At 57.5% G+C, this 17,602-nt stretch overlaps 1 protein-coding gene across 1 annotated transcript in view; it reads right to left on the reverse strand.

The window, feature by feature from the left end:
* Positions 1-131: 131 nt before the first annotated feature.
* Positions 132-17,602, reverse strand: part of BIN3 (bridging integrator 3) — a 48,138-nt gene continuing 30,667 nt past the window's right edge. Inside the window, exons 3-9 of the mRNA XM_023216714.1 lie at positions 16,330-16,370; positions 15,915-15,976; positions 9,843-9,979; positions 9,379-9,419; positions 3,658-3,799; positions 3,337-3,471; positions 132-1,006 (exon numbers count right to left, since the gene is read on the reverse strand). Coding sequence (XP_023072482.1) covers positions 860-1,006; positions 3,337-3,471; positions 3,658-3,799; positions 9,379-9,419; positions 9,843-9,979; positions 15,915-15,976; positions 16,330-16,370 — 705 coding nt within the window. The 3' untranslated portion in view covers positions 132-859. The remainder of the gene's footprint in view (positions 1,007-3,336; positions 3,472-3,657; positions 3,800-9,378; positions 9,420-9,842; positions 9,980-15,914; positions 15,977-16,329; positions 16,371-17,602) is intronic.

Here is a 17,602-nt window from a genome sequence, read left to right on the forward strand (position 1 = left end):
GGGCCGGGCCGGGGAGGCACACACAGACCCCTGCGTGCTGCGCTGCCTGCTGGAGGGTGCTGCTGCTCAGCGGAGGGCGGCAGGCCCTGGAAGCTTCCGCTGCTCGCCCTAAGTTACAACACAATACCATGTGGACATTTCATTGAAAACTTTACTTGAAAAAATAAAATTCCAAATACTCAGGTGAGACACAAACCCACTGTTTTTGGTTTGAGACCTGTGAATTCTTGTGGGACATTCTGTGTGGTGGGACAGTTCCACTGACAGTTTGAGGTCCCGAGGTAACAGTTCTCAGTGACCTCGGGAACCCCAACAACTTGGGTCCCAAAGTCACGAGGGTAGCTTTTGTCTTGCTGGGAAGCTGGCTGAGGGCCTGCCAGGGCTGGAGGACCAGCTCTCCTGGGCAGGGTTCAGGGCCTCTCCCAGAAAAAAGAGACTCTTAAGTGAAAAGGCAACGAGGGGCCAGAGGGCTCCCCAGGATGGGTCTTTTGGAGGTAGATTTGATGCCCACAATGCATGCAGGGCTAAGACCCCCAACTGAGCCGACAAAGCCCAAGGCTTCAGAAGGGCTGCAGCTTGCTTAGGCCATGGGCCAGGATGCATGCTGGACGGTTCTCCAAATAAAAAAGTCCCAAGGGTTTGTCTACACTGCTTACCTGCTGGGGCTGTGAGTGGGGAGACGGCGGCCTGTCTAGGGATCCTGGTGCGGGGCTCAGGAAGAGTCACTCATTGCAAAGGGCCGGCACGTGAACCAGGGCCATCTCTGTCCCCAGCCTGTGAGAGGAGCAGTTAGCCCTGAGAAGGGCAAGGACGAGCGAGGCTGACCGTGTCACAGGAGTCGTCCCAGAGTGACGGGGATTCAGTCATCGGCCACAATGGAGAGGGCCCGGAGCTCACTGAGTTTGGCCTCATTCTCCCGCTCCCGCTGCTCATCGGAGTGGCCTGGCTGGTCAAGCTGCTGGGTCAGGTCTCCAAAGATCTTGTGCATTTCCGAGTAGTACACAACCTGGGGGAGGCGGCGGGTTGGCACATGCTGGCTCCGGGAACCATGTGCTTCAGGGGGCGAGAGGCTCACACTCCTCTGCTACCCCCTGCCCTCACCCATCTGGAGCTGTAGCAGCATGCCTTTGGGAATGTGCAGGGCACGGAAAGGCTCTAAGACTGAACCAAAAGGAGCCGGGGAGCAACAAGGCCTCAGTGGCTGGAGGTGGAGGTGCCCCTGCTTTGGGCGCCTGGTTTCCCCAGCAGCAGGTGCAGGAAGGCATGGGCCTTCTAGGGCAACTGTGGGATGATGGGCACCATGACTGCAGTTTTACTGCTTTTCGTAAGCTAGGGGAGAACCCATGGCTTTTGTCCATGGCAGAAAGAGGGCATGGTAGACTGGTGGCTGGCTCCTAAAGCCCTAAGCCGGCTTTAGAAGCACAGGCGAGAAAGGGGATGCACGTCTAGCCTTCCATTCCCTCCCAACTTGCATCCCACCCTTGCTCATGGCCCAAGCTGCGTGGCCAGGGGGACAGCTCAGAGGCCAGGTTCACTGCCAGGGTTCCTCTAGGGAGGCACCAGAACCGGGGTGGGAAAGGACACAGGGATGAGGGTGGGGCAGGTGGAGGAATGGGGAGGCCTGTCAGTTCTCACACATGGCTGAGGACCAGGGGCTTTTCCACAGACAACAGGGGCCACTTCTGCCTCAGTTTCTATCTCATGACCCAGTGAACACATGCAGCTTCCTGAAAGCTTCCACGCTTTGCACTCCAGACACAAGGAGGAGCTCTAGACACTAAGGGGATCTTGTGGGAAATGCCAGGTGGGGCAGGGACCCACGGCTGACACTCCCGAGGCGAGATTTCTGCCGGCCGACGGGGAGCTAAAGTGAGCTGGTCTCAACACTGCTGTCACCTCTGGGCTGGGGGTGGGCTGCCCTACCCGCCCCTCCCTGCCCAAGCCACTGCGCACTGAGTCACCGGGGATGCTCACTTCTCCATGACTAATGGCAGCCGGGCGGGCGAGGGGGAGGCTGGGGGCCAGGAGGCAGTCAACAGCCCCCAGCAATGCTGCCTGGTTACAGGGCATCCCTGGCCTCCCATCTGCTCCAACCTGGGCACGCAGGAGCCTGGCACCCTGTGGCTTCCTCCTGTGAGCAACAGGAGGGAGGGTGTAGGGAAGCACCTAGGTGACAGTAAGGAAGGGGCCGGCCCAGGTCTCCCGTGAACCCGATGGGGCGGCTGAAGGGAGCCCTCACTGCAGGAACAAGCGTCGGGAGAAGTCCCCACCCTCCTGCAGAAGCTTCTAGGTCTCACTGCCTACAGATGGCACAGGACCAAGGACGTGGGTCACTGACAAGGCCCAGCCCTAGCATGAACCCTGCTCAGGCATCCTGATTGGGGTGGGTGGCCACCCTGACTCTGGCCCGGCAGGGTGGGTGTGCGAGCCAGGGCTTTGTGGCTGTGACTGCCGGGCCCGCAGGGAACGGCCACTGGAGGGCGCCAGATGCCCACCCAGGCAGCGCAGAGTCTGAGGCTCAGGGACCTGGCGCCCATGGCTGCCAAGGGTGTTGGGGTACTGACGCTGTCGCTGAGTGTGAGCCATCAACAGGGTCCTGTGTGGAAGGGACCCGCTTCTGGCATGGGTGCCCACCCTTTTCTATGTTGCCAGTTGGGGGAACAATCTGCTAAAGGCTTGAAGATGGAGGAGGGTGAGGAGCGTGGGAGCCACAGGTGCTGCCACTCCGTGTCCTCCCATCCCCGAGTGGAAGGGGACACTGGGGCCTGGCCCGTGTCTGACCCCCAGTGGCGCCCCCATGCCTCCAGGCCTGCCTTTCCACCCCAGGGCCCTAGCAGCAGCCCTGAGTGTGGCTCTCCCCAGGGCTCTGGCACCCCTTCCCTAGTGGCTCCAAGGCAAAACTCCTGCCGTTTCCTGCTAAAAAGAAGACTGGCCCAGGGCGGGTAGGGGAGGGGAGCTGAGTCCTCAGAATAGGCCTCCACTCTCCAGATCCCTTTCTCCCCAGCACCACCCTGGGTCAAGAACCTGCACACCTCAGGGTGTGGGGCAGAGGGGCTACTTAGTGAAACGCAGAGATCCAGGGAGGAACTGCCGGACAAAAGGGAACCTCGGCCATGGCTGGTCTGGGATTCGCCAGAGCAACGTGAGGACTCCAGCAGCAGACAGGGCTCCCAAGTCGCCGAGCCGGGGACTCTGGTACTAGAATGAATTCCTTTGGGGCTGTGCCTGGGGTAGGTGCCCTGTCTTTGTGGAGAATGGCTAAGCCACCCTTCCAGCGTGGGTAACAGGGAGTGGCATGAGCTATGTCCACCCAGGGGAAGGGCGCCTGGGCCTCACCTGTGCTCGGATGAGGGACTCAAAGCTGGGCTGGAAGTAGTCGAGGCGGCTGCCGTAGAAGCGCGGCATCTCCTCCAGCAGCTGCCTGTTCTTGGCTTCGAAGTCCTCCCGCACAGGCCGCAGCTCCTCTCGCGCCTAGGGAACAAGACCCTGGGTGTCCAAACTCTGTCTCACTGCTGGGTGTGGGATATGGGATGGGTGGGGTGGGGTGGGGATGGCTGGTGTCTTGGTCCTGGTGCCCCCAGGTGAAGGGAGGGACTTACCACAGGTGACCACAATGGCCCATCTGTCCAGCCCCCGCCTGCCTGTCTCCCCTGGTACCTGGTGGAGCTTGGCCAGCACTGGCCCCGTCTTCTCCTTTTCCTCATACTTCTCCACCTTGGCCTGCAGCCTCCTGTAGTCCTGCAAGGCCTGTTCCCGCCGCTTCACCGCCATGTTGAGGCTCGGGAAGACGCTGCCGAACCTGTGGGACAAGCTGGCTGGAGATGGGCCCGCTCTTGGAGGGGCAGCCTGGTCAGCACTCACTTTTCCAAAAATGTGCCCTGAGCACCTACTAAGTGCCAGACCCTGCTCTAGGTCTTGGGGAGTTCACCATGAACAAGACACACGAGGCCCTGTCCCCCGGAGCTTGTGCGAAAGTGGACAATGTCGTGGGGTGAGGGCAGATGAGAGGGGGCGGGGCTGTGGGCCAGGTCCCGGGAGCCCGGCAGCACAGGGTGGTCCAGGAATGAAGGGTGCCCTGACCCCCACCTCCTGTGAGCTTTATCACACAATGGACTAGAGGATTGTGGGGAAGGTGCCTTTGAAGTCATCTGGCCAAGACCTCACTTTTAAAAAGGAGGGAAACTGAGGACAGAGAGATGACCTATGACTCATCCAAGATCACCATTGGGCAGAGAAGGTCTAGAAGACAACACAGGCGTCCATGTTCTCTGTCTGGCACCCTTTCCAGGCCTCACAGTGCCACTGGCAGTTGGCAGAACTGGAATCTGAACTCAGTCCTGGCCCAGGGCACCTTCTCCTTCAAGGGCTCCTTGGCAACACGAAAGCAGCAGAAATCCTATGGTTCTGCCACTGGAACAGCCAAAGTGCCAACCAGTTGCTTCAGGAAAACGGCCTGAGGACCTCCTACAACCCCACCATGACTAGAAGGGACCGCATGGGAGACTCAGAAGAGGGGCCCCAGAGAGAGCAGCGGTGGATGTCGTGGTGCTGCAGGTCCACACGGGCCTCATCTTTGTGACCCATGTGGCCTCTAGTGACCAGGAGCAATGCTCTCCTAAGGCTCTCGCTGCTGCTGCTGCTGGAGGGCTGGCCCTCGGCACGATGGCAGGGGGTGTCTACCAGGCATGCCAGAGACCTTGAGTGCCCGGGATCTGGCTGTGCAGCCCAGGGAGCTCGTGACTCTGTGGCCATTCGGAGGTGACCCAGGACCAGAAGAGTTGGTTCCTCCTGGAGGTTTTTATGGGAACCCAGAGAGGAGGAAAGAGGAGGGCAGGAGGCAGTCACTGAAGCTTGGGTCAGCCGCTCACAGGCGCTCAGAGACTCACTGTCAGCTTCCAGGAGCTCAGACACCATGCGGAAGCAGGACTTCCGAGATCGGCCTCTCAAAGGGCATGACCCAGAATCTGGTTTAGAGACAGAGTCTTGCTCTCTCACCCAGGCTGGACTGCAGTGGTGTGATCTCTGCTCACTGCAGCCTGTGCCTCCCGGGTTCCAGTGATTCTCATGCCTCAGCCTCCCAAGGAGCTGGGATTACAGGCGTGCCCACTATGCCCAGCTAATTTTTGTATTTTTAGGAGAGACGGGGTTTCACCATGTTGGCCAGGCTGGTCTTCAACTTCTGACCTTGAGTGATCCACCCGCCTCGGCCTCCCAAAGTGCTGGGATTACAGGCATAAGCCATCGCGGCCGGCCTGGTTTTAAAAAGCCTCACAAATCAGGTGTCCATTTGAGGTAAAGTTTTGCCAGAGAATAAGAGGATATAAACTTTACCAAAGCATTAAATGCCCCAAACTAAGTCACAGACCCAGGGAGTAGATTTTGATGAAACGAAGGGCTTATCCCCGAGACAGGCTACTAACATGAATCCTCTACCTCAACAGTGTCCATAACTAACTCCCTGTCTAACAAGGTGCTAAGTGGGTGAAGCCACCAAAGCACCCTGAATTCTCACCCGTGCCCTTAGACAGTAATCAAGCCAGCATCTGACCGACTTGCTGGGCAGAAGCCACGGGCCTCCCAGCACTGTGCAGAGAACGCAGGCCCCTCAGCACTACGGAACTGAGGGTGCGAAGCAGACACCACCAGGACGCATGGTCACCCATAGCGTGGGCTGGAGTGAGACCGCTGGGAGGAGCTAGGCTTGATGCTTCTGCCCAGGGCAGCTGCGTGGTGGAGCTGCAGCTGCTGGGGAGCCCCGCCCCCTTCCTGGGCAGCTGAGAGGCACGTGCTCTGGCAGCAGGTGCAGCTGGGCCAGAGAGGATACCAGGCCGCCTCTCCCACCACCCCAAATGGCCAAGGGACCACCGGCAGCCACCCCGGTCCTCACCCTATCCTTGGGTTAGAAGCCAACTGCTGCTTGGATGGTCCCAGTGCCTGGGCCTTGTGGGTGCCTGGGAGCTGCCGGGTGGGTGCAGGCACTGGGACAGGGCATGGATGAGAGGCAGGCAGGAGGCAGCAGGTGGAGAGCTCTCTGGCCCTGGCCTCAATCCCACCACCCTGAGCTCACATCCTCAGGAAGGAGGGCATCACAGTGTCAAGCCATGTGTGCGCAAGGCGCCTTCCACAGCGCGGGATGGGGGAAGCCGCGTGCTCGTTGCTCCAGCAGCCTGACCCCCCACATCCCCTGTGGCACCCTCATAGCCTCCTTCCCACAGCTGTCGGCTGGGGCTTATTATTTCCTGGGCCAGAGTCAGAGCCACCAGGAGCACTGACTACAGGGGAGTGCCGAGCAGGGCTGAGGGAGGCCGGGTTACAGAGCTCCTCAGGGGATGGGGTGGTGGTGTCTCCAGGTAGCCACCTGGCTGCATGGGCTCCTGCCAGCCCCCTGGAACCAAGACCACCTGCCTCTGCAGGAGATGTGGCTGCAGGCCACCTGCATTGTCCGCTTTCGCACAAGCTCCAGGACACAGGGCCTCATCTGTCTTGTTCCTACCCCTGTGGGAAGAGCATGTTTTCACCATGAAAACCTGTTTCCCATGACAGCACCCCTCAGTCACCAAGAGGCTCTGCCTGCTCAGGCCACTGGAGGCAACTGCTGATAAATTACCACCGCGGTGGGGGGGAGGTTGGGTCCTGGGATTGGGATTCCCTAGGGGTAGGGACAAGTGTCACACCCTTCTACATTCAGGGGGAACTCACATCAGTCAGGGCGGGGCGCAGCTTGTGCCGAGGTGGCTGAAGAGTGGGGGACCAGGACTCTGTCACATCTGCCCTGGTCGCCGACCCACTGAGGCCCCATCTCCCTGTTTTCTACTTCTTAGCAACAGAACAGACTTTGCCAAAGCCTCAGGGTGGACAGTGGACGTGCGACAGTGCTGTGTGGGATCTCAGGTCAGGGCTCAGGGTGCTGGCAGGGGAAGTGGAGACATGCACAGGCTGGGCCCCTGTGCTAGCCCCTCCCAGATATGCCCCTGGGACCCCACAGAGGCCCTGCTGACTCTACCCAACCACATCAGGGGCGGGGGGGCCTCTCCCCAGGCGTGAAGCCAGGACCCAGGCTCCACTCTGCTGTCCCAGCGCACTTCACCCCTCCTCTCTCCCTGCCCACCTCAGCCCATCAAAACCTCTCCTGCTCCTAGGCGCTGACTGTCCCATTCTGAGAAGTCAGTTTGGCTCTCTCCTTCCACATGTGGGGAAACAGCCTCTGAGGCCTGCTGGGGGCAGGTGGGACAGCCCACTCAGCATGCCCTGCTCCATGGTCCTGCGCCACGCCTGGCCGCTGACCCGAGAACACTCCGCGGCTTTGCACTGGACTGTAAGCTACTGAAGTCTGTTTTACATTTATCCTCAAAGAAGGGGGCCAGGCTAGGCCCAGGCCAGTGATCAAAGAATTACCCATGATCACTGCCCAATTCTTGTCTGTCCTAAGGCTCAATATCAAACTCACTCCCCTGGGGATGGGAGGGGCGAAGAGGAGCAGGAGAGGGAAGGGGAGTGAGGCCGGCTGGGAGGTGGGCTGGGCGCAGCCAGCACTGGCGGGGAATGCCTGCCATGCCTTGGTCTGTGCCCACGCAGCCGGGAGCTTCCACCCACCAGGAAAGGGAAATTGAAAGCATCCTCATCCGACATGTGAATGCGGCCCAGAGACTGGGGATTAGAGGCCGAGCCCCTGCAGGGAGGCCGGGGGCGGTGGGGTGGCCATGTGGCCATGATCTTCATCAGAGGACAGGAAAGCTGGAGTTTCCTGTTTCCGGTGCTGGGGTCCCTGGGAGCTTCTCTTCTGGCAAGAGGAAGCCAATGGGAGGAGGCTGTAGGCTGCGCAGTTTTATGTGGTTGGGGGAGATCATATGTCAGCTGTGGGGATGCAGGGAGAAGCCAGCCAGGCAGGCCTGAGGGCTCACGCAGAGGTCAGCGGATCTGCTGCGGAGATGTGCGCCCCCTCTGCCACGCCCCCACCTTCCTGGCAGGTGGTGGGCCACCAGGGTGGTGGGAAGTGGCCGGGGTTTCTCTCCATTTGGGCTTCAGAAGCCAGGAATCAGATTTCAAGGGCGCCTTGTTGATACTGAAATTGAGGTGGGAGTCAGTTCCCCAGTTCTCTGAGTCCCTGCCTCACTCTGCCAGCCATGGGTGCCTGTAGCAGCCTCTGTGTCCGTCTCTGGGAGCCGTGTGGCCCTGGCACAGAAAAGCCCTCTGTGGGCAGAGTCTGCTCAGCCTGCGTCCTTCCCAACCAGCCCTGAACAGTCTGTCCCGAAGCCCAGACTGTTCCCAGACTGCGGAGCTCTTTCTGCACCCCAGCTCCCTATGCAACCCTGTGGCTTGGGGCTGCACCGTTACCAGTAGGCAGGGGGTGGTGGATGCCCACTCTGGGGAGGCTGGGGGGCCAGGGCCGGAGCGGGAGGCACAGTCCCTTCCCACCCTGCCTTCTCTGAGCCTCCATGGTCCTGGCATAGAAACAAGAGCTTGCTAGGGTCAGGCGGGCCTTTTCCTAATCCCAAACTTCAGGTCTGCACAGCCAACGAACAGCTCAGCAATCCCAAACACCAGGGGCTGCAGGATCAAAAACTGCTCCCCTCATTGCCCTCTGGGCCCTGGGCCACGCCAGTGATAATTAGGCAGAGCCTCATTACCCAGCCCTGGCAAGTCACTGCCCGGGACCACCGCAGAAGAGGCAACAAAGTGCAGCTGGGCGAGCAGGAGCTTTCTAGGTCACAGCCTGCTCGCGAGAGGCCAGGGAAGATGAAGTGATTCTGGGCTTCAAGGCACGGCTCTGCCTGTGCCCCGCCCTGGGGACCGAGGGAATAGGCCTGTCTGATCGCTGACCAGCGCCTGCCCAACAGAAGATGAGTCTCACAGAAGCATTCCTGACCCCAACAGGTCACAAGCTAGGGGACCTTCCCGGGCCAGACCCCGCTGCCGCGCCCCTCCCCGTGTGCGGCCACCCCCACATTTCCAAAGCCGAGTGCTGCAGGCAGCTGCTCTCCCAATCCAGCGGGGCAAGATGAAAGGCCTTGCTCATGTCCACTGAGGGCTGGCCAAGATCTCTGCTAGCTCCATTCAGCAAGCCCTGGCCCCAGTGGCTCTTAAGCAGGAGGAAGCGGTCAAATGACCACCAGAGCAGCGGCGGTTGCTGGGCGGGGTGGGGGGCGCGGGGCGGTGGCAGGGTCCCCTGAGCTCGCCTGGGCCATGCGGGTGCTCTGGAGCCCCCAGAAGCATGGGCGCTTAGGCCACAGGTCACAGAGCTGACGTCCCCACTGAGTTTCCCATCAGGCCCCATGGGAATCTGGGGACAGGCAGCTAGAAATCCTGTTCAGTCCCCAAGTGGTCGTTGACCTGCCTCTCCCATAAGTGCCCCGAGGCTCCCAGGTGACATTTACTCACTTTTTTAAGGGCTCGATCACAGTCTTCTGGATCTGGTTCACCTGTCAAAGAAAAACCCGAAGACGTTAAAACTGGTAGGGAGCGGAGGGCGACAGGCAAGGCAGGGCCCCAACTACCGCCAGGCCAGGAAGCCTGAAGGGCCACAGGGCGCTGTCCTTGTCCTGGGCCTGGCCTTGCTCAGGGTGGATGGCTGGGTGGGCGGCCACAGAAGGCTCAGGGGCTGGGGCGAACAGGACTGCCGTCGGCGACCCAAGCTCGTGGAGCCTCAAGAATCAGGTACAGCCAAGGCACAACAGCCTGGAAAGAGCCCCGTGGGCTTGCAGCACACTGCAGCACACGAGACCAGAGGGCTCAGAACCCCGAGAGCAGAGGGAGTGCACTCGGGCCTCCCCGCACAGTCCACCCAGAGGCCCAGACGTGGGGTGGAAGCCATGCTTGCCCACCCCAGACCAAGACCTAGTCACCTTTTCCTGGTTGAAGGCGTCCATCCGCTTCATGGCCGTGTCCAGGGCCGTCACCATGCTCAGAAGGTCCTGGTCTTGCTCGCAGAGGGGGTTGGAGAGTAAGTCCAAGGATATCTTCACGGCAGATTTTGACATGGCTGTGAGAAGCCAAAGCTCAGTGAGCCTTCTACGAAGGGGCAGGTTTCACGGCCTTCTCTCCAGGACCCCGTCCTCCTAAGCCAGGGGCCTGCACCCTGAAGACCTCTTCCCACAGCCACGGCCGTCAGAATGGCGAAGTACCACACAGCCACAGGCTGCTGATCCCCATGCTTTAATGCTCATTCCCGACCCTAACACTGCTCTGGACAATTCTTTTGAACGGCTTTACCTGTTCTCCAAACCCTGGGTTAGAAAAGGACCATCTGCGTGGGAGGCTATAAAATATGTTTCTGGCTCCGAAGATTCTAATTCAGTAAACCTGATACCCAAGAATATGCATTTAAAACCACCTCTCCAGGTGCTTTGGACGTGACACTTGGTTTGGGACTCCCAGAGGGACAAGAATAACAGTACTCCAGTTTACACACGCTTTTACTACAAAGGGCCCAACAGTAAGTATATCAGGCTTTGAGGGCTGCACGATTTCTGTTGCAACTTCTCAACTCTGCCGTGTGCTGTGAAAACTGGCAGCGACAGCACATAAAAAATGGATGTGGCTGTTTCAATAAAACTTTATTGACAAAACTGGGTCAGATTAGGCCAGCAGCTGTAGCTTGTCAACCCCTGGTTTCCCCAACATCCAGTAGGAAGAGATACACTGGAAACTGTGTTTTCCCCCGAGACTCACCCAGACACATTCTGCTGCTGGTACAGGCGGCACTGGGACAGCAGGGCCCTCCTTCAGGGTCTCTTCCTGCTCCTCCAGAATTTTGTTTGTAAATAATGGAAACCTGGGAACTTGTATGGGACAAAGAGCTCCAAAGCTGCCAGCAGGTCCCCATCTTGGGGTTCTACCACTGCTAAATGAGAGTCCCAAGCACTCTCATTTAGGGCTCAAACAGCCCAAGGGATGTCTAGCAGAGATGTATTTTGGTTCCATTTTAGAGAGGAGGCAGATCAGGCGCAAAAGGGTTCGTAATGCCTCCACGGTCAAATGGCTGAGCGTGCCAGCTGGGCCCTGACCCTTGACCCTGGGCAGCTGCTTCCCTGTTCACTGCTCTCCTTATGACGATCTGGCTTGGAGGAAGCCAGTGGACAGGTCCATCAAGCGTCCACTGACGTTTTTCAAGGCACCCTGGTACCCGATCCCCACGAATGTGCCACCCACCCCTCTGTGCTCCTCCCTCCTGTGTTGACATTCCCTGCTGGGCAGATGGGAAGCCTAGGAGTCACAGGCGGCGGCTCAGAGGCGGGCTGGAGACCTGCTGGCAGCTTTGGAGCTCCTGGTCCTGAACGTGTTTTCAGGCTTCCATTATTTCTAGATTCTAGAAACAAAATTCTAGAGGGGCAGGAAGCGGGCCTGGAGAAGGGCCATGCTGGCCTGATGCTGTCTGTACCAGTGTCAGAGTGCGTCTGGGGCAGGTCTCAGAAGACACATTACAAATGCATTTCTTACCATATGCATGTTACTGAATTTAAGATGCTCTTCATTGTAAGTCATTTATTGTATAAACTACTAAGAGAGAAAAAACTGTTGTCAATCAAACCAGGCTACACTTTTAGTACTTTCATTTCGGAGATGTTAACTGTGGAAAAAGTGTCTTAGGACCCATGACATAAGGTCCGCCTCCCAGTTAATTACAGATGTGGCCTCGCCTAGCACTCCATGGCATGAACCTGACCCCTGACCCTGCGCTCCCCAGGGAAGGGTCTGCCCCCCCCCCCCCCCCCCAGGCCCCTTCACCAGCCAGCAAAGCAGTGCTGAGCAGACTAGCCGGCCAGGAGCACCCTCCTGGGGTTTTTCTGGAATCTGGGAGAGTGCTACAGTCACCCAGCAAAAGGGCAAACTGTAGGAGAAGGCTGGAAATGTAAACTTTCCAGAGATGTTGAAGCAACGGAGGGAAAAACACCTCTTAAATTCTGTGGAGTGACCCTGTAGGTTTAGGAACAAACGTTATGTGTAACTTGATTTGATTATGAAATGATCACATACAGCATAATAAAAAGATAATAAAATTCTGGATAAAGCTGGAAATGTTTCCAAAAAATATCTTCTGCTATTTCTTAAAAAAAAAATCTGAGGAAAACAACCCAAAAAGCCAGAGGAGCAAGGAGACGTTCTTCCCACTTCCCTTTTTTTGCTTTTGATACGGAGTTTCGCTCTTGTGGCCCAGGCTGGAGTGCAATGGCATGACCTTGGCTCACTGCATCCTCCACCTCCTGGCTTCAGGTGATTCTCCTGCCTCAGCCTCCCAAGTAGCTGGGATTACAGGCACCTGCCACTACACCCACCTAATTTTTGTATTTTTAGTAGAGACGGGGGTTTCACCATGTTGGCCAGGTTGGTCTCGAACTCCCGACCTCAGGTGATCTACCTGCCTTGGCCTCCCAAAGTGCTGGGATTACAGGCATGAGCCACTGCGCCTGGCCCAGCCCCATTTTCTCCTTTCTTTCCCAAAGCTCTTACATTGTCAGGAAGTCAAGGAACTGAGTGGGCTCAGTGGCCAGCCCTGGGCAGAACTGGGTCTGGAATCTCCGCCCAGTGATGCCCCCGCTTCTTGTGTGCAGAGCAGAGCTGGGGTAGATGACACCAAGAACACCATGGCCTTGGCTGGGCGTGGCAGCTCATGCCTGTAATCCCCGTGCTTTGGGAAGCTGAAGCACGAGGATCCCTTGAGCCCAGGAGTTCAAGACCAGCCCGGATGACATAGCGAGACTCCGTTCCGCCTCAACAAAAATAAAGAACAGCAGGTCTCCATGCCCCTCTGGACCTGTGGTCCCTGCCCCAGCCCATACCTCTCATTGTTTCCTATAGGGTCTGGGAGAGGGGCACAGTCAGCCTGGCCCATACCAGGAGGCTGGTGGTCTTTGAACCTTAGAGAAAGTGAGGGTCTTGGACCCCACCTGGGTCTCTGGAGTCCTGATGCAGCCTCTGGAATGTAAGAGTCAAAGGTTCACCAGAGCACTCTGAAAGTAACATCAGTTTCTGAAAGAAAGGTCATCTTTTTTAGAATAACTGGGGATTTTCCACCTTGCTGGGGAGCTTAGGAAATTCCACGCTCAGGAAAGGCATCCTTCCATTCCCCTCAACTGTCCAGATCAGTGGCGCTCACAGTGTGGGCCTCAGCGTCATCTGGGAACTCCAGGGACACACATCTTCAGGTCTCGCCCAGCCCATGAGTTAGTTGGAGGCTGGAGGTGGGGCCCGGCGGCCTGCAGCACAGCAAGCCCGCCCACAACGCTGATGCCCCGTATGTGAGACTGACGTGGCCATCAGGCTCGCCTCAGCCCCATGACCAGCACCGTGGCTCTTCAGAGGCACTGTCTCTGCCCACATCCATTCCTGAGGATAGCAGTGCTAGGCTTCTGCAGTCACCCATCAAACTCTGGTTTCTCTGCTGGAAAACTAAGCTTTCCACAGCCACAGACAGTGCGTCACAGACCCCTGATGCCCTCCTTGGTTCCGGAGCAAGAAACTGTGAACACAGCACACCCTGGCTTCATTTATGCTCTGACAGTGCAGCTGTCTGCAGAAGCAGGAAGGAAAGGAAGCAACGGGTCACAGCAGCTCCCGAACTGGAAAGGCAGTGGGGACCGATCAAGAAAAATGTGACCCAAGAACTCAGACCTGAAATAACTACAAAACAAACAACTGCAGACAAACTCCCAAATCCGGTCCTTGGCTTGTGACACACATAGTTTGGCAACGCTAGAGGCCAGGAGCAAGGTGCATGTTCAGACCAGCCCACAGCCCAGGAATTAGCACTGGCATGAGAATCCACGGCACAGACCAAGACGGCCACAGTCCCTACACCGGTAGTCAGCGCTCACCAGGGCATGGTGGTGGCGGTGGTGGTGACGGCGGCTTCCAGGGAAGGAATGTTTTCCTTTTGTGACAGTGCTTTGTAGGAAAGGTGTGTTTACACATCAGTAACTGGCTGAGACTTAGGAGCTGGCATAAAATGGGAACAAATTCAAATCACTGCCTCTATTAGGGACATTTCAAGGGTTTTCCTCTTAACTGCAGTACCAAGTAGGAGCAGGCTGGTCCTCAAATCCCACCCTTAGGTGCCCACTGCCCTGTGGCCCTTTGAATGGTGTCAGGAGACAGTGATGCTGCCATTTGCACTAGGCTCATAGACAGCCAAGCCAAGAGTGGATGGGCCAGGGTTCCAGAGCAGGGGCTGTTTCAGTCGCCTTCTAGTTTGGCGGTGGGGGTGGGCAAAGGAAAGAGTGGGGCATGGGCAGCCTTCGTTGGGGAGACAAGGCCCTGGACTTGGAGAAGAGGAGCTGAACTCTTCCTCCTTTATCAAATGGACATGCCCATTTATAAAATGGGTGTGTCATGTGCCCCGCCAATCTCAAGGTCAGAAGAGCTCACGTAGGTGAAATTTCTTCACAACCGTAACAGGGCATGATTCAGCAGCTGGAGTAGCCAAAGGGACTGAAGACGGCTTCTCCACTCTCCTGCTGCCTCTCCTGCATCTCTGGTCAGCGTGCACGGCCTCTGGGGCTCTGCGCTTGCTGTCTGTGTTTCAGGCCCTCTTCCCTTGGCTCTACTTGTGTGGGTTACTCATTCCTTCAGGACTCTGCCTAGAGAACACTTCCCCAGGAAGGCCTCCCTTGACCCTGTCACTCTTTACCTCCTTAGTTTTCTCGACCCAACACGCCATGACATGTCATTTTAATACCGATCCGCTTGTGGACCTCTTGCAGGGCTTCCTCCTAGAACATAAGCTCCCAACTTGTCTTGCTGTTGAGTCTCTAGTGCTGACAGTGCCTGGTACATGTGGGTTCTCAGTGAGTATCTGCTGAGTGAGAGGAAGTGGGCAGTCTTGGCCATACCCAAGTCTCTTTCAGGTCCCCGTCCCAGTGTGGTATACGGACACGGCCCTCCCAACGGACCCAGGGAAGGAGCTGCAGAGGTCCACCCAGTCAGAGAGCCTTGCTGCCGACAACGATGACAGTGATGACAGGAGCGGACGCCCCGAGAGCTGACCCTTGCCAGGCTCTGTTCTCAGCGCTTTACGTTGCTCATCCGACTTTATGTTCAACACGAGCCTATGCCACTCGGACTGGCACTACCTGTGCTTCTCGGCTGAGGGAATTGAGGTAGAGCTAAGTCGGCTGTCCAGAGTTGTGCAGGGAGTGCTGAAGCTATTGATCAACCTTTGGTCAAGTGCTTGCTGCTTTGGGGTGGGAAAGTCAAGGCCTTGGAGAAAGAACCTTAAGGAACGGTCTCCAGCTCTCCCGGTTGCTCGTCGCCTCCTTCCTGGGACATGGCCTGTGGCAAGGGCTCTGGACGCTCCCTTATTCCAGACCTGCCTGGAATAGGCTCCTGGGCCTAGTTCTTCCTTGTTTCAAACAAGAACTCTCCAGCCAAGAAACCTCCCCAAGGGCCCTGGCTGTTTCCCAGCACCTGCTGGCCCCCATTTCCCACGGGCCTCCCAGTGCCCTTTGTCATGACAGAATTATCTGGGGTATTTTTGGCCTTACACTTTAACCCAAGCTGTTTAAACACACAACAGCTTCCAATCTTGTTGCCACTGGAGCGCCCGTCCCAGCAGGACAGGGAGTTTCGTTTCTGCAGGAGGGAACGTGCTTCCCTTTCCCTCTGGACAGCCTGAGCCGGCGGCCAGGATTATGAAGCAGTGGAGGCATCTGACAGCAGAAGCTTCCACCAGCTGCAGTACTGCCCTGACTGGAGTCCCAGGAGAGTCTTGCCCCAACACTCACATCTAGAGTGGGACGGTGTGAGCTCTGTGCGAAGTGGGATCTGACTGGTGAGGGGTGACTGTCCTCAGGCTACTTCTCAGGACACTGGGCACATGTCCTCTGAGTGCAGTGACATCAGAGCCCTTGGGAGGCTGAGGGAGGAGGGTGCCCACCTCTGCCCCACCTGCGCAAGCCAGTGGTGAGGGTGGAGTTACCTACCCAGGTCAGCGTCGGTGCTCTTCTTCATGTCTTTCTGCAGCTTCCGGGTCTGCTCTTCCAGCCTGCAAGGCAGGGGACAGGCTGCTTGGGGTCTCCTTCCTTCCCCCTACCTGAGCGAAGTCCAGGTGCTCTGGAGGCCCTGCCACGGAGGAGGAGAAGGGGATCTTCTCCGTGGGGACTTTTCCCACTGACAGAAGTGCCACTACACCCAAAAGCTACGAGTGAACGACTCTTGCGTGGCCATTGCTGGGGAACGGTTCTGGCAGCCTGGTGACCCGAACTGCCCTCAGCTTCCAGGGTACTCACGGGGCAGAGGGGCAGCCCAGGGAAGGGCACTGGGCAGACAAGTGAGACCTGGCAGGGGGCTCTTGTCCCTCCCTACCTCCCACCTCATCTTTCTGGGGTTGACACTCACTGCTGAAGTTTTCCATACTCCCTTTCAAAGTCTCTCTCCACCTGCAACGAGAGAGATAACTCAATTATTGGAGAAATGACAACACGGTGGAAAAAACCTTCCAGCCTCCTGAAACTCTCTCCACACCCAGCCCCAGTCCGCAGAAAACAACATGGTCCAGTTCACACAAGCACTGACAGATCGCTCCTGACACGGTATTCCTGTGTTCCCAAGTTAATTAAGTGTTTGATTTACGGAGGAAGGCTCCCCTCCCAGAGGGGCCAGCCAGGCAGGTGTCAGCGGACCGTGGATCTGCTCTTCCCAGCCTGGAGCAAGGCACTCACTGAGTGCCCTCCTCACCCCAGGCTGGAGGTGGTCACGGTGCTCAGAACATGACTTGACTCCATCCAGGGAGGCAGCAGGGTGCAGAGGAGAGGGCGGGTCTGGAGTTGGGGGCTGTCTCTGCCTTTTCCTAGTTTCCAGGTCCATGCAGGGCACCTCCCCTCCTACCCTGCCCTCCACTCAGGACCACCTGCCCCTGCTGGGCTCAGGGTGGATCAGGAACAATCATGCACTTGTGCTTTGTGATTGGGATGCATCAAACACAGACACTATGACTACTGACTCAGGCCAGGCTCTCTCCATTCCTGACTGGATATCAACTCTCTCGAGAGCCAGCAACACTGAAACCAAATGGGTGAGTTCTGAACCCGGGGTTGCCCTTGTTGCGGAAGATGAAGTCTAGTACTTTCTTCTGGTGCCTAGACTTCACTATTTGTAAAACGCAGCCTCATGATTGGTCTCTTATGGGCGTAGAATGGGAAGTAAATGACATCGAGAGGCAAAGAAGGAGACTAAGCTAGAGGCCAGTCCTTCCTGCTCTCCCTGGCCAGAGCTGCAGCTGTCAGGGGCCAGCTTCAGGCTTCACGCTCTGAGAAGTCCAAACTGCTAACTCACTTCCACAGAGCCCTCACTGTGTGCTTTACAAGAATGGGGTTCTCCGAACTTGTCTCCAAGGCAGGTGTGACTATCAGACGATGGTACTGAGGAGGTCACTGGGAACCTGTGTCCCAGTACATAAGGAGGTCACTTATGTACCCTGGCCAAGGTCACCCCACTGATGAGGGGTAGGGTTGAGCACAGTGGGAATGGAACCCAGGCAGCCTGGCTCCACAGCCTGTGTTCATAACCATCATTCTCCTGGAAGGCATTTGCTGATGAATGAAAGCCCTGACCTAAGAAAGGAGCCTTCCTGGCTGCTCCCCAGGAATCCTGTCCCCAAGAGCCCTTGAGG

The sequence above is a fragment of the Piliocolobus tephrosceles genome, chromosome 7 (assembly GCF_002776525.5).
Source record: "Piliocolobus tephrosceles isolate RC106 chromosome 7, ASM277652v3, whole genome shotgun sequence".
Taxonomy (NCBI): Eukaryota; Metazoa; Chordata; class Mammalia; order Primates; family Cercopithecidae; genus Piliocolobus; species Piliocolobus tephrosceles.